Here is an 11,043-nt window from a genome sequence, read left to right as displayed (position 1 = left end):
TTTGCATGCGAAGATCAACATAAGAAAGAGATGCTAAGCATAAAAGAAGTCACTATAAAATTAATAAAATTCATCTGTTAAAGAAGATACAAAATGGATCCCAACAGCAAAAAAACAAAGACAAGAAAAGAAAGTATTAAGAGATTAGTCTACATAGCAATAGTACAACAACAACACACCAAGAACTCATCTCCTTGGCCCTCACTTCACACATTAGATTCACCAGCAAAAAGAAAAAGTGTGTAAAGATCGAAACAAGTCGGATTCAACAACTATACAATGTTGCTGCATTTTTTATGCTGGTGCTTTTTTTTTCTTTCTTCAACTTCATTTGTTACCTAAATCTTTTTATATTTAAAAAGATGATCACAAGAACACGCAACGGTTCTTGTTCTTTTTCTTCTTCTTCTGTTTCGGTGGCTGAAGCACCACTTTTATCGCTGCGTCAAAGACTGCTTTCACATTCTGAAAAACCAAAGACCCAACATATTCACACTCTCTGACAAAACAAAAAGACATGTGAGATATGATTTATGTGTGTAGTCTTATACCTGCTGCGTCTTTGAACTACATTCAATGTAGATTGGCGATCCTATCAGTTTTTTTAGTTCTTCTCCCTACAGAAAAACAACTAAAGTTCAAGAACACGCTACACAAAAAAACTACTGTATTAAAGAATTCTGATTAATGGAGTTATCTACCTGGTTTGTAGTAATTGGCACTGCACCAGGATGGTCTATGAAGAACTGCTTGTCATCTCGAAGATCTGCAAATTCCCAAATTTGAACTATTTATCATCTCTTTCTTCATTTATCAGGAAAGTGTTTTAAACAAGAACAGGAGTTGATACCGAGTTTTGTTCCAACAAGGATAATAGGAACACCAGGGGCATAATGCCTGAGCTCAGGAATCCACTGAGATAAAAGCAAAATTCAAAATTAGCTCAGGCAAAGGTTATTATTATTATCAAATGAGGAAAGATCAATAAAAGAAAAGCCAACCTTCTTGGCTACGTTCTCATAACTAGCCTTGCTAATAAGCGAGAATGCAAGAATGAAGACATCTGCACCACGGTAACTCAATGGTCTTAACCTGTTATAGTCTTCTTGACCTGTTACACAAACCCAAGAATTAGTCCCAAAAAAAAATGAGACCACAAAAAACAAGAAAACCAGATTTGATGGTGTTTCAAAAAGGAGTATTTACCGGCTGTATCCCACAATCCAAGATTCACTGTGTTCCCATCTACAACCACATTAGCACTGAAGTTGTCGAAAACAGTTGGAACATAGTCCTGATAGTCAATACCAAGTCATGGAGTTGGTTAAAACTAAAACAAGTTTCTCAAACTCAATACAAAATAAATCATTAACACACAAACAAAAGAACAAGATTGATGATCCCTAAATGTAAATCCATGGAAGCATTATAAAAAGTTCTGAAGAAAATGTCAAGATTTGATTTTTTACAAGTTTTACGAGCTGATTCACATTCAAGAACAACATATGAATAATCTCCAAACAAAACCATTCTCAAAAGAAGCTTCAAGATCACTATAGAGAGCCAAAAAACACACTTAACAAGATTAAAGGACGAAACTTTACCGTAGGGAAAGTGTTGCTTGTGTAAGAGATCAGCATACATGTTTTCCCGACGGCACCATCACCGACGGTGACACACTTTATAAATCTCGAAGCACTCATCTCACCACGCAAATTCACAGACTTTTTAACAACAACAGAAAAAAATCACTATTTTTGGTTTCTTCAAATCCCAGCCATTCCCAAGAACCACAAAAGACACAACCTTTACTCACTCAAAGAAGAAACCCTAAATCCGAACTCTCCAATCCCACACAACACGAGCAAAAAATTCGAAAGTAGCAAATTGAAATCGATGAGAGAGAGAGAGAGAGAGATAATGGCAGAAGAAGAAGAATGAGAAAAAAGAAAAAAAAATATTTGCTTTAAATTTTTGTTTCTTTATTTTGTTTTCTGGTCTTTTTGTTTTTGGGCCGTTGGTGTGACTTTGAGATGAGCTTTTCATACAACCTTATGCCAGCTAATGCTACACCAAACAACACCTTATCATTTACACTCACCCCACTTTACAAAATATATACTAGTATTAATTTTTTTGCACTTTAATTTATGAATTTGAATGCATTATGATTATTTTTACGTTATATATTGAGGTTTTTTTATTTATTATATGAACATTATGAAATTAATATTTTCTTCTTAGATAGCCCAAACAACCACACAAAAAAAAAACCTAATTCACTAGTAAACATGGATTTTATTTTATTTATTTTTTAAACCAAAAAAAAAAAAGAAAAAGTTTTCTAATTTGATCATCTACATAAAAAATATTAGAAGAAGACAGCAAATAAATAAAGATTTATAATTTAAGATAAATCAAAGAGTAAAGTATAATCGACCAAACTATGGGGAGGCATGAAATTAAAACTAATCATTGGATTGAGACGACTCTCGTCAAGAACGTGCTACTTAGTGTTACGGCACCATTTCATTCCTTTTTATTGTCAAATCTCTTTCATATTTTATTATGTAGTTTTGTTTTTTTTTTTTGTCAAGAGTGCTTTTTGTTTTGGGTTTTATACTACATGTAATCTAATGAGTTTTCTTCATCTTTACGACATATATAAGAATCGCAAAAATCTTACAAGAACGTGCTCAACTCTCTCGTTCAACCTACCAATGAGCATATGACACATCATGAACTGTCCCACATTTTAATTTATCCAAATTATACAGTCGCATTATCACTTTCTTCGAAAATAGATCGACGGATCAAAATGTCAGCAATTTTTCTATTCATATGATCTATAATAAGCAATCATATGTAATATTAAAGTAAAGGGGTTAGAGTTAGCTCTACGCTTCTACCTACTCTTCACCAAAACCACTTTTTTACCCATTCATTCTAATTCTTACAACAAATAAAATTTCAGACTTTTATTATTCTTTTATACGAGTTTAACACAGTTTGCTTTTCTGTTGGTAGAAAAACTNAAAAAAAAAAAAAAAAAAAAAAAAAAAAAAAAAAAAAACAGAAAACAAAAAAACAAAACAAAAACAAAGCGATATGGAGTGTCATACATAAGGCCCATACCACAAAAGACAAAAACATAAACACAACTGCAAGATAGAAAAGACAATAACACGAAGGCTCACTTCAGGCCCAGTAGCGAATTTAGGCCCATTATGATTGTCATCAGTATCACATCAGTGCCGGCGGATTAGACCATTTATTGTTGTCACATGGACGAATAAGTTGGATTAAGGTGTTTTACAGTGTTGAGTGAGTGAATTTGTTAAGGTGACCAATATTGTGTGACTGGTGTATGATTATCCACAGAACAAGAGATTACCAATTTATTTTGGAAACTTATCAAAGGTGCACTATAAGTTGAATCCGAAGAGGTCTACCCTGGAGAAATGTCCTTCTCAGGCTAAGATATTTTAACAATAATATCATATATATTTTGACAAAAAAGAAATCGTGAACATTATAAATCAAATGAGAAAATAAATATATAATAATAAAATGAACAAATACAAATATCTAAGCCCCGTACGTAGCAGGGCGATATGGCCTAAGTTATTACAAGTAACAAATATCTAAGCCCCGTACGTAACAGGGCAATATGGCCTAAGTTATTATAACTTGCAAAATTGTTCTACGTAATTAGTTGAGTAGATAAGGCTTAAGTTCCAGTTTTGTCGGCTTCTCTCATTCAATTTCAACATTTGTTAACAGCATAGTGCTAAAGTTTGACAAGTGCGAACAAGACCAATACAGATGGCGCTTAGGTCTTTGCGTCTAACGAAACAGGCATTGCTTCGTACTCAAATTTAAAAACATGGTCGAGAGTCCAGACATTGGGCCATATGTAATACATTTATTGAGTGGTTTATTACTTATTTGAATCAACCTCAAACTAGAATAGTCAAAGGTAATTCTTTAGACTTTAAGAAGATAGAATTTAAGAAAAAGCAATTAACAATCAAACACAAAAAATATTAAAAAGTTTACATTGTCAAAAATGAAACAGATATTTGTTACTCCCAACGTTTGAAAATATAAAACCTTTTAGTTAAATGCACGTATTTTAAACTTTAAAGTTGTTAAAATGATTCATCAACCAATATTTTTTTTTAACCGCAAATATTAATAGAATAATAGTCACAAAATATCATTTTTATTAGTAACAATTTGCATAGAAGTTAGAATTTTGTAAAACATGATACTAAAACGGGAGTATAATTAAAGACCTGATAAAGAGGGAGAATTTTTTTTAAGAATCAAAACACAGATATGTTGTTACAGTATTCAGTAATGAATAGCATACGGTGTGGTACACAGAACAAATCCAACTTCAGATTCTAACTAGCTTGAGAAAATTTAATATGGGTGCACGAAATTTATGCCATGCTGGTTCATACTCCATCAAATTAAAAGTTCTTTTTATAAAAACCAAAATACACATCTTGGAATGAGGATATATATATATATATAGAATTTTTTCTTATAACAACATAATAAGTTGCTAGCATGAACAATCAGTCACTCAGTCTCATTACTCAATACACCGCATCTTTTCTGATGTTTTATTAGTTAGCTAAAATAGCTTTGTTATAAAATTGGAGATGATGTTATCTATTGAGTTCTCTTTATATATAAGCTGAATATATAATCTTTATTACTGTACTCAGTTAATTTTTATGGGAAAGTTCTTCTTAAGGTTTTATATCGGAAACTAAAAAGAGATCATCAACAGTATATTATATTCTCCGAGTTCTCTATCTTTATTCCCACATAATGGCTGTGTACCTTGTGTTGCAGTCTTGCAAACAAATATGGACGAGAAAAAACAGTAGTACGTCGTACGTAAAAGCTTAATTATCTTATTATAACAAACCAACAACATCAAGATGTCTGGTATACATGTATAAGATCACTCTATGAGTGATGCTTACTTATTTTATAAAAATACACACACACACATTCGAGCACTAAACGTTTTTGGTAGTTTAACATGGGAAGTAGCAGATACATTTGTGAGCTGGGAAAACATAGTTGCAAGATCCATGTCGTGCTTTCTCAAGATTAATGCATTGATTCTTGCACGCGTTACTGTTTCCACAGACTCCGGACCAAGTCCCACTTGGCCTCTCGCACAACTTTTGTGCTTCTACCATTGTTGGTGTTTCTGCATATAGATGGATATGTCTCTCAAAGTTAGTTATCACAATACGTGAAAGAAAATTTAAAAAACTCATATAAAGATCATTACTCACCAAGAGCAGCAAAGAAAACAAGAGCAGCGAAAAGAAGGGTGACGATGGTAGCAGCCTTAGCCATGACTGTTGTTTGCTTAGTTGTTTTTAATGTATATATCTGTTTTAGTTTGAAGAAATAAGATTGAGATCAACCCTCTATTTATAGTGAAAGGATGATGGGGAGATCGATTTTCACTACGTACGTGTACAGCAGACAATTAGTGTTTCACCCCACATATTTGAAAACACATACCGACATACCGTAGTAAAAAAATATTAACACGCAAGTACCTAATGATCATATGAGATATTATATTTGACCAATTCGTAAACAGTGTGCTGATCAGTAATGGCTAGTTTCAAGTGCCACGTTTGCTCATTTGGAGTTTAATTGGTTCGGTGGCTATAACATTATTTGAATCACGTTGGTTGGCTTATTTGACTTGGTCAAACGGCTAAATATCTTCAGCAAATTTTAGTACGTACGTTACACAACACAAGTGGTAGTGATAAGTCATGGCCACATCGCATTTAATTTTTAAACAACGAAGTTGGATATTCTCTCTGGACTTTTCTTCTCAATTCATTGAAACCCCCAAGGACCGTCACTAGATGGGCAAGTTGATAAAATATGTTGTTTCTTCACTTATTTTTGTTATTAATCTCATAATCTGCAAACTAGCTAATTTGCTAGAGGGTGTGGACTAATAAGTTGTAAAATAAAACCCATATACATAGAGATCATGTGTAATTCCATAGTTCATACCCACATACAAAACTTCTTGGATTCAACTCTGCCAAATTCGGATCACCGAGAAGAAAAATCCGATTTTAAATTTTGTTTTTCAACTAGTTTTAAAAAAACTAATCGAAAGAGAAAATCGTTTTCGACTTCATGATAGTCGTCATCCGCAAACTTTGACAAAGAACCTGTCTCCTCTTTAAAACATTTTATGTACAGCCACGTGACAACAACAGCTTGCTCTCTTACCCTACTACTAAGAGAGCCCCAGCAGTCCAGCACTCGCCACGGACAAGTAGCAAACTCACCGTTAATTTGTTAGATATTTGTTTTTGTCAAAGGGTCTTCATTTATTGACATTTTAAAACTTCTTAAGGAATCGAAAGGTAAGTTTTTCGTGATGAATTAAAAATTACTAAACTACAACTTTTTACTAAGAACTTCAATATTGAATTTTTAAAAGTTTTCTGTTTCCATGTTTTTTACTTTTATTGTTTGCATGGAACTATCACTACAAGAAAACAGGCAAATAGCGACTGCACTATTAGTCACTATTTGGTCGCTAAACGGTGTGTTACGACTAAATAGCGACTAAAACTAGTAGTCGTAAATCGAGAGTCGCTAAAATAAATAGTCGTAAAATTAGTCGCCAAATAGCGACTACATTACGACTATTTTGCGTAGTCGTAAATTTAGTCGTAATATAGTCACTAAATTTAGCGACCACGTTACAACTATTTTACGACAACGCAAAATAGTCATAATGTAGTCACCAAATTTAGTGACTAATTGACGACTAATTACTGACTATAGTTGTATTCAAGTATTTATACATTATTGTATTTATACAGTATTTATACAGTATTTATACAAATTACATATATTTTATTAATTGTTTTAAATATATTTAAATTATGAATAATGTTTTAAAACATTATTTTTTGAGTACTATATTTATTATTATAAACCATGATTACAAAAAAATTGTATTACAAAATAAAATTAAAAATCATAACTAAAAATAAGAATAGATGAAAAACTACATAATAAATGGTTTGTAGCACATTCTCAATTGCTTTGTATTCCATCATTGAAGCCTAGGTAGTTCCCATTAATGTTCCAAGAGCAACTCATTTCTTCAAGTACCTTCAGAACAAACAAACAAAAAATGTATCATGGGGACTCATTTCCCATTATCAATATAACACAATTTCAAAATCGAGACTAGAAATGAGAAACAATCGGGACAAGCAATTCACTATAACTAACATGTCTTCTAGCTTAAAAACGTGAGTGTGAGTAAGAAGATCGACAATGGTGACTCAAGTTAAAGAGTGCATATAAAACAGGTGTCTAGAGATCGGTATTACCAAATAACTCTTGACAAATTCAACAAAAAGCCTCACAAAAATTACAACAGAGGCTTCTAAACAAATGACTCTTTGACAGATTTAATAAAAGTCTCACAACAATAAGTAGCAAAGTATATATATTGTACCTTAATAGCGAAAGATACAATAGGATAAGAAAATGTCTTAACCAATGAAAGTTTACCTTACGCTCTGAAATAAAGTTGTACATCATGAGCTCTGTCTAAGAGTGTGCTTGGCTGTGGCTTTCTCTGTAAGCCAAACATCATCTTCGACCTAAGAACAATAGGACACTGAATCAGATGGTTTACGCATGCAACAATGTGACTTCAAAGAATTGAAGAGTAATACAAGAGTAATAAAATAAACATAAGGGTTTTACCTATCTTCTTCCAGCCAACCGCTTTCAAGCTTCTCCAAATCCAGTCTATTGATCACAAACAACAAAATAATATAGTAAACAAAAATCACATGTTCAAACCATAAGCTTCAAAGACACAAACACAAACACCAACACACACACATACCAGATTTTATCATATAAAATCACCAAAACTGAGGTGACTCTGTGAAAGAAGTGATATGCTTTTAGAGAGCTTAGTTTGAGTACCTTCGGTGACTTTGGTGACACTGAGGAGAGCCGAGTTGAGCCTTAAGTTCTTTAAGCCACAAGACTCAACCAAAACAGCTGACACTTGATCTGAGAGAAACCCACCAAAGAAAGCAAAAAAAAAACAAAAAAATTTTGCACATAAGTACTCAAGAATTCTGAAAAGATGAAATAACAAAGCAGTTCCAGGATTTTTGAAAGAAAAGAAACCCACCTCCATGGAGACCAAAACAGATGGAGCTAGACATTTGAAAGAAATGACAAGAGATATACCCGCGTGGCAACAAAGCTATTGATGCGCTACTCCTTCCCTCACTTCTCCTTCATCATTCTTCTACTTCTTATCCTCCCTCATCTGCAATCACACAGGGGATGAGAAACGCGAAAAGGCAACTAAGTGGATCACATCAGCATTGGCTACCGATATCAAGCAGATAAATCAAACTCGTTTTCAGCAGAATCAAAGTGAAAATCTATGCTCCTACAGCGGAACAAGAAAAAAAAAAAAAAAGAAGGGATAACAAATGAAAGCAACTACTAAGCCTTCAAGAACGTCGGAGAGGATAGGTGTGAGAGCAAAAGAGAACTTGACCCATTGTTGCTTGATAGAAAAATTGATTCTTTAGTCGACCCAAGTTTTCGGCTGTGCGCCGGAGAAGCACACGACTTGAATCGAAGCAGATCTTTCCCGGTTTTGAGATCCCAACTTCTAATTTCGTCGATAAATCCACGGCTTAGCTTTTTCGTCTTCTATGCCGTCTTCCTCCGCTTCACCTCTCAGCTTCTGCTTCTTATATGTCGTCTTCAAACCAATTCGAAGATTAAGGTCATTACAAACGTAGACCAGAAACCCTAATCCCAAAATCAGATTTAAAGGGGGAAATAGAGATAGAACAAACTAACCTTCTCCCACGGAAACCAGTTTCCCTTCTAGATCTGGAGATACGGTCGGAGGTTTGGCCGGACAGAGTCATCGCGATTCGAAGAAATGAGAGTGAGAGTTTCTCCGAAAGAGTTTCGAGAGTGATGATGATTTTTTTTTTCTAAGTGTAGTGTGAGGAATAGAGGCACAGGTTGGTGAAGGTTTCTTTGTTTGTTGATTTTTATTTCTTTTTTTTGTTGGCCAATTTTCAATTCATATCAAAATCCAAAGTGGTACAAAAGCCTCTCAAAGCCCAGACTAAATGATATAGTTTTATGTTTTTTTTTTATCAACAATTAGTTTCAGATTTTACAATGACTAATTTAATAAATTTTATAAGTAAATAGTTTTTGGAAGTATTAAATTATATATATACACTAAATAGTTTTAGATTAGATTTAATTTTATACACATAATGGTTATATTTTGGTTAAATGGTTTATAATTTAATTTCTATATACTATACATTATAAAAGTTTAAAATTTAAGATATAGGGTTTAAAGTACAGGGTTTGGTGTATAGGTTTATGATTTGGGGTTAAGTTTTGAATTTATGAATTATGAATTAATTTCTAAGATTTAGAGTTTATGATTTAGGTCTTGGGGTTTGGTTAAGGGTTTGGGATTAAATTTTGAAAATTATGATTTTCTTAAATAGCGACTGATATGCGACTTCTTAGCGACCGTTTACTATAAGTCGCATATTAGTCGCTAAATTGGTGACTATTTAGCAACTACATATTTTGGTGTGCAATATAGTCATAAAATAGTCGCTAAATTACGACTAAACTAGCGACTAACATATGCAGTCGTTAAAAATTGACTAATATACGACCAAATATTTGTAGTCGTAAAATAGTCGCTAAATAGTCACTACTTAGTCGCCAAAAATGACGACTACATATATAGTCGCCAATTGTAGTCGTAAAATCCATGTTTTCTTGTAGTGTATGTTTTAAGTTAATTTCATGTCAAACTTAAACTTTCATTCGAAATAATATTTATACATACTCTTACCAGAAAAAAATTCTTTACTAAATTAGATAGGTAGAATGTAAAAAATTTATGCTATTAGATTACAATTTTTTTTTTTTTTTGTGAATAACCAATCGAATATGTTTTTATATTTTTTATAACTTGAAAATTATGGGCTAGACCACCATCACCTCATTGGTAACGGATATGCCTTGACCGCTGTAATTCAAGCATTTTAGTCACACATTTACGATTTTGGCTACAAAAAGTTGTCTTTTTCTTGTAGTAGAGAATTGGAAAGGAGTATGCGGAAATGAAAGATGACCATGATGCACCAGCGACACTCATGCAGGCTATGCGTAAAACTCGTCATGTTTCCCATCACACACGTAAAGCTTCCGCTTGAGAAGTTGATCTCGTATCATCAAATAAACAGGCGCACTATTTATGCAGAATATATATATGTTATTATAAGACATAGTTAAAAATGAGTTGGTCCTACAAAATAGTATCTAGATCTTGAGTTACTATTAGGGAAGCAAGATGTGTATCTTGCGGACCAAGTAATATGGACCGTAAAGTCCGTTAATGAAGTGAAGCCCAATCCAAAAAATATATTCTAGATCTTGATATTACTTATTGTATAAGCTATTTCCTTATGTGTTTAGGAAAGTTTACATTATGTTGTGTTAGCAATATATCAAATCTAATCACTATATATATGTATGCCTTAAATCTTGTGAAACACAACTTAATAAACTATTATATTTCTATAATATTTGACATGGTATCAGAGCAGACGATACTGTCGATCTAAATTCCGCTGTGATAACTTTGTGATCTTAATGATCATGAAAGGTGAAGCCGATGAAGACGATGGTGATGGAGACGACGAAGAACCAACTGAAGACGTGAAACTCTTTTCTTCACGTGATTTTGTTTCTTGTTTTAATATTCAATAGGTTGTTTAATTTGATTTTGGGGTATGTGTCTCTTTTAAAGTCAACGTTTTGGTTTTAAAATAAGTGTTTTTATTTATTTATTTTATTTTATGGATTTAGTGGAAGAATTGGGTGATTTTGAGAAATTATTATGTTTTAATGATTTGGGTTTTACTT

The 11,043-nt window shown here is 32.9% G+C and overlaps 2 protein-coding genes and 1 long non-coding RNA gene across 7 annotated transcripts; all 3 read right to left on the bottom strand.

Moving 5' to 3' along the window:
- Window positions 37–2,073, bottom strand: LOC104713247 (rac-like GTP-binding protein ARAC5). The gene is made up of 7 exons (XM_010430330.1): window positions 1,605–2,073; window positions 1,207–1,294; window positions 1,002–1,111; window positions 851–914; window positions 702–766; window positions 552–617; window positions 37–465 (listed from the first exon to the last, which is right to left on the bottom strand). Exons 1-7 carry the CDS (start codon window positions 1,701–1,703, stop codon window positions 367–369), a joined length of 591 nt encoding a protein of 196 aa, XP_010428632.1. The 5' UTR covers window positions 1,704–2,073; the 3' UTR covers window positions 37–366.
- LOC104713246 (defensin-like protein 1) lies at window positions 4,902–5,455 on the bottom strand. The gene is made up of 2 exons (XM_010430329.2): window positions 5,325–5,455; window positions 4,902–5,236 (listed from the first exon to the last, which is right to left on the bottom strand). Exons 1-2 carry the CDS (start codon window positions 5,386–5,388, stop codon window positions 5,058–5,060), a joined length of 243 nt encoding a protein of 80 aa, XP_010428631.1. The 5' UTR covers window positions 5,389–5,455; the 3' UTR covers window positions 4,902–5,057.
- On the bottom strand, window positions 7,022–9,263 carry LOC104713245. Of its 5 annotated transcripts, XR_755597.2 has the most exons (7): window positions 8,932–9,256; window positions 8,621–8,830; window positions 8,243–8,383; window positions 8,029–8,118; window positions 7,801–7,845; window positions 7,603–7,694; window positions 7,022–7,184 (listed from the first exon to the last, which is right to left on the bottom strand). It is a non-coding gene; the product is annotated as an uncharacterized LOC104713245 (long non-coding RNA). The 5 variants fall into 5 exon arrangements; XR_755598.2 differs by having other exon boundaries at window positions 7,946–8,118; window positions 8,243–8,830; window positions 8,932–9,263; XR_755596.2 differs by having other exon boundaries at window positions 7,022–7,194; window positions 8,243–8,830; window positions 8,932–9,259.

The sequence above is a fragment of the Camelina sativa genome, chromosome 9, assembly GCF_000633955.1.
Source record: "Camelina sativa cultivar DH55 chromosome 9, Cs, whole genome shotgun sequence".
Lineage (NCBI taxonomy): Eukaryota > Viridiplantae > Streptophyta > Magnoliopsida > Brassicales > Brassicaceae > Camelina > Camelina sativa.
This window is presented reverse-complemented; position numbering and strand designations above follow the sequence as displayed.

Bases quoted from the DNA above. Each gene is read 5' to 3' on its own strand.
- LOC104713246 (XM_010430329.2), bottom strand. From the start codon at position 5,388: ATGGCTAAGGCTGCTACCATCGTCACCCTTCTTTTCGCTGCTCTTGTT. The intron at 5,237-5,324 runs GTGAGTAATGAT...ATCTATATGCAG, and splicing joins TGTTTTCTTTGCTGCTCTTG to AAACACCAACAATGGTAGAA.
- LOC104713247 (XM_010430330.1), bottom strand. From the start codon at position 1,703: ATGAGTGCTTCGAGATTTATAAAGTGTGTCACCGTCGGTGATGGTGCC. The intron at 1,295-1,604 runs GTAAAGTTTCGT...ATTGACTATCAG, and splicing joins CAAGCAACACTTTCCCTACG to GACTATGTTCCAACTGTTTT. The intron at 1,112-1,206 runs GTAAATACTCCT...TTTGTGTAACAG, and splicing joins TGGATTGTGGGATACAGCCG to GTCAAGAAGACTATAACAGG.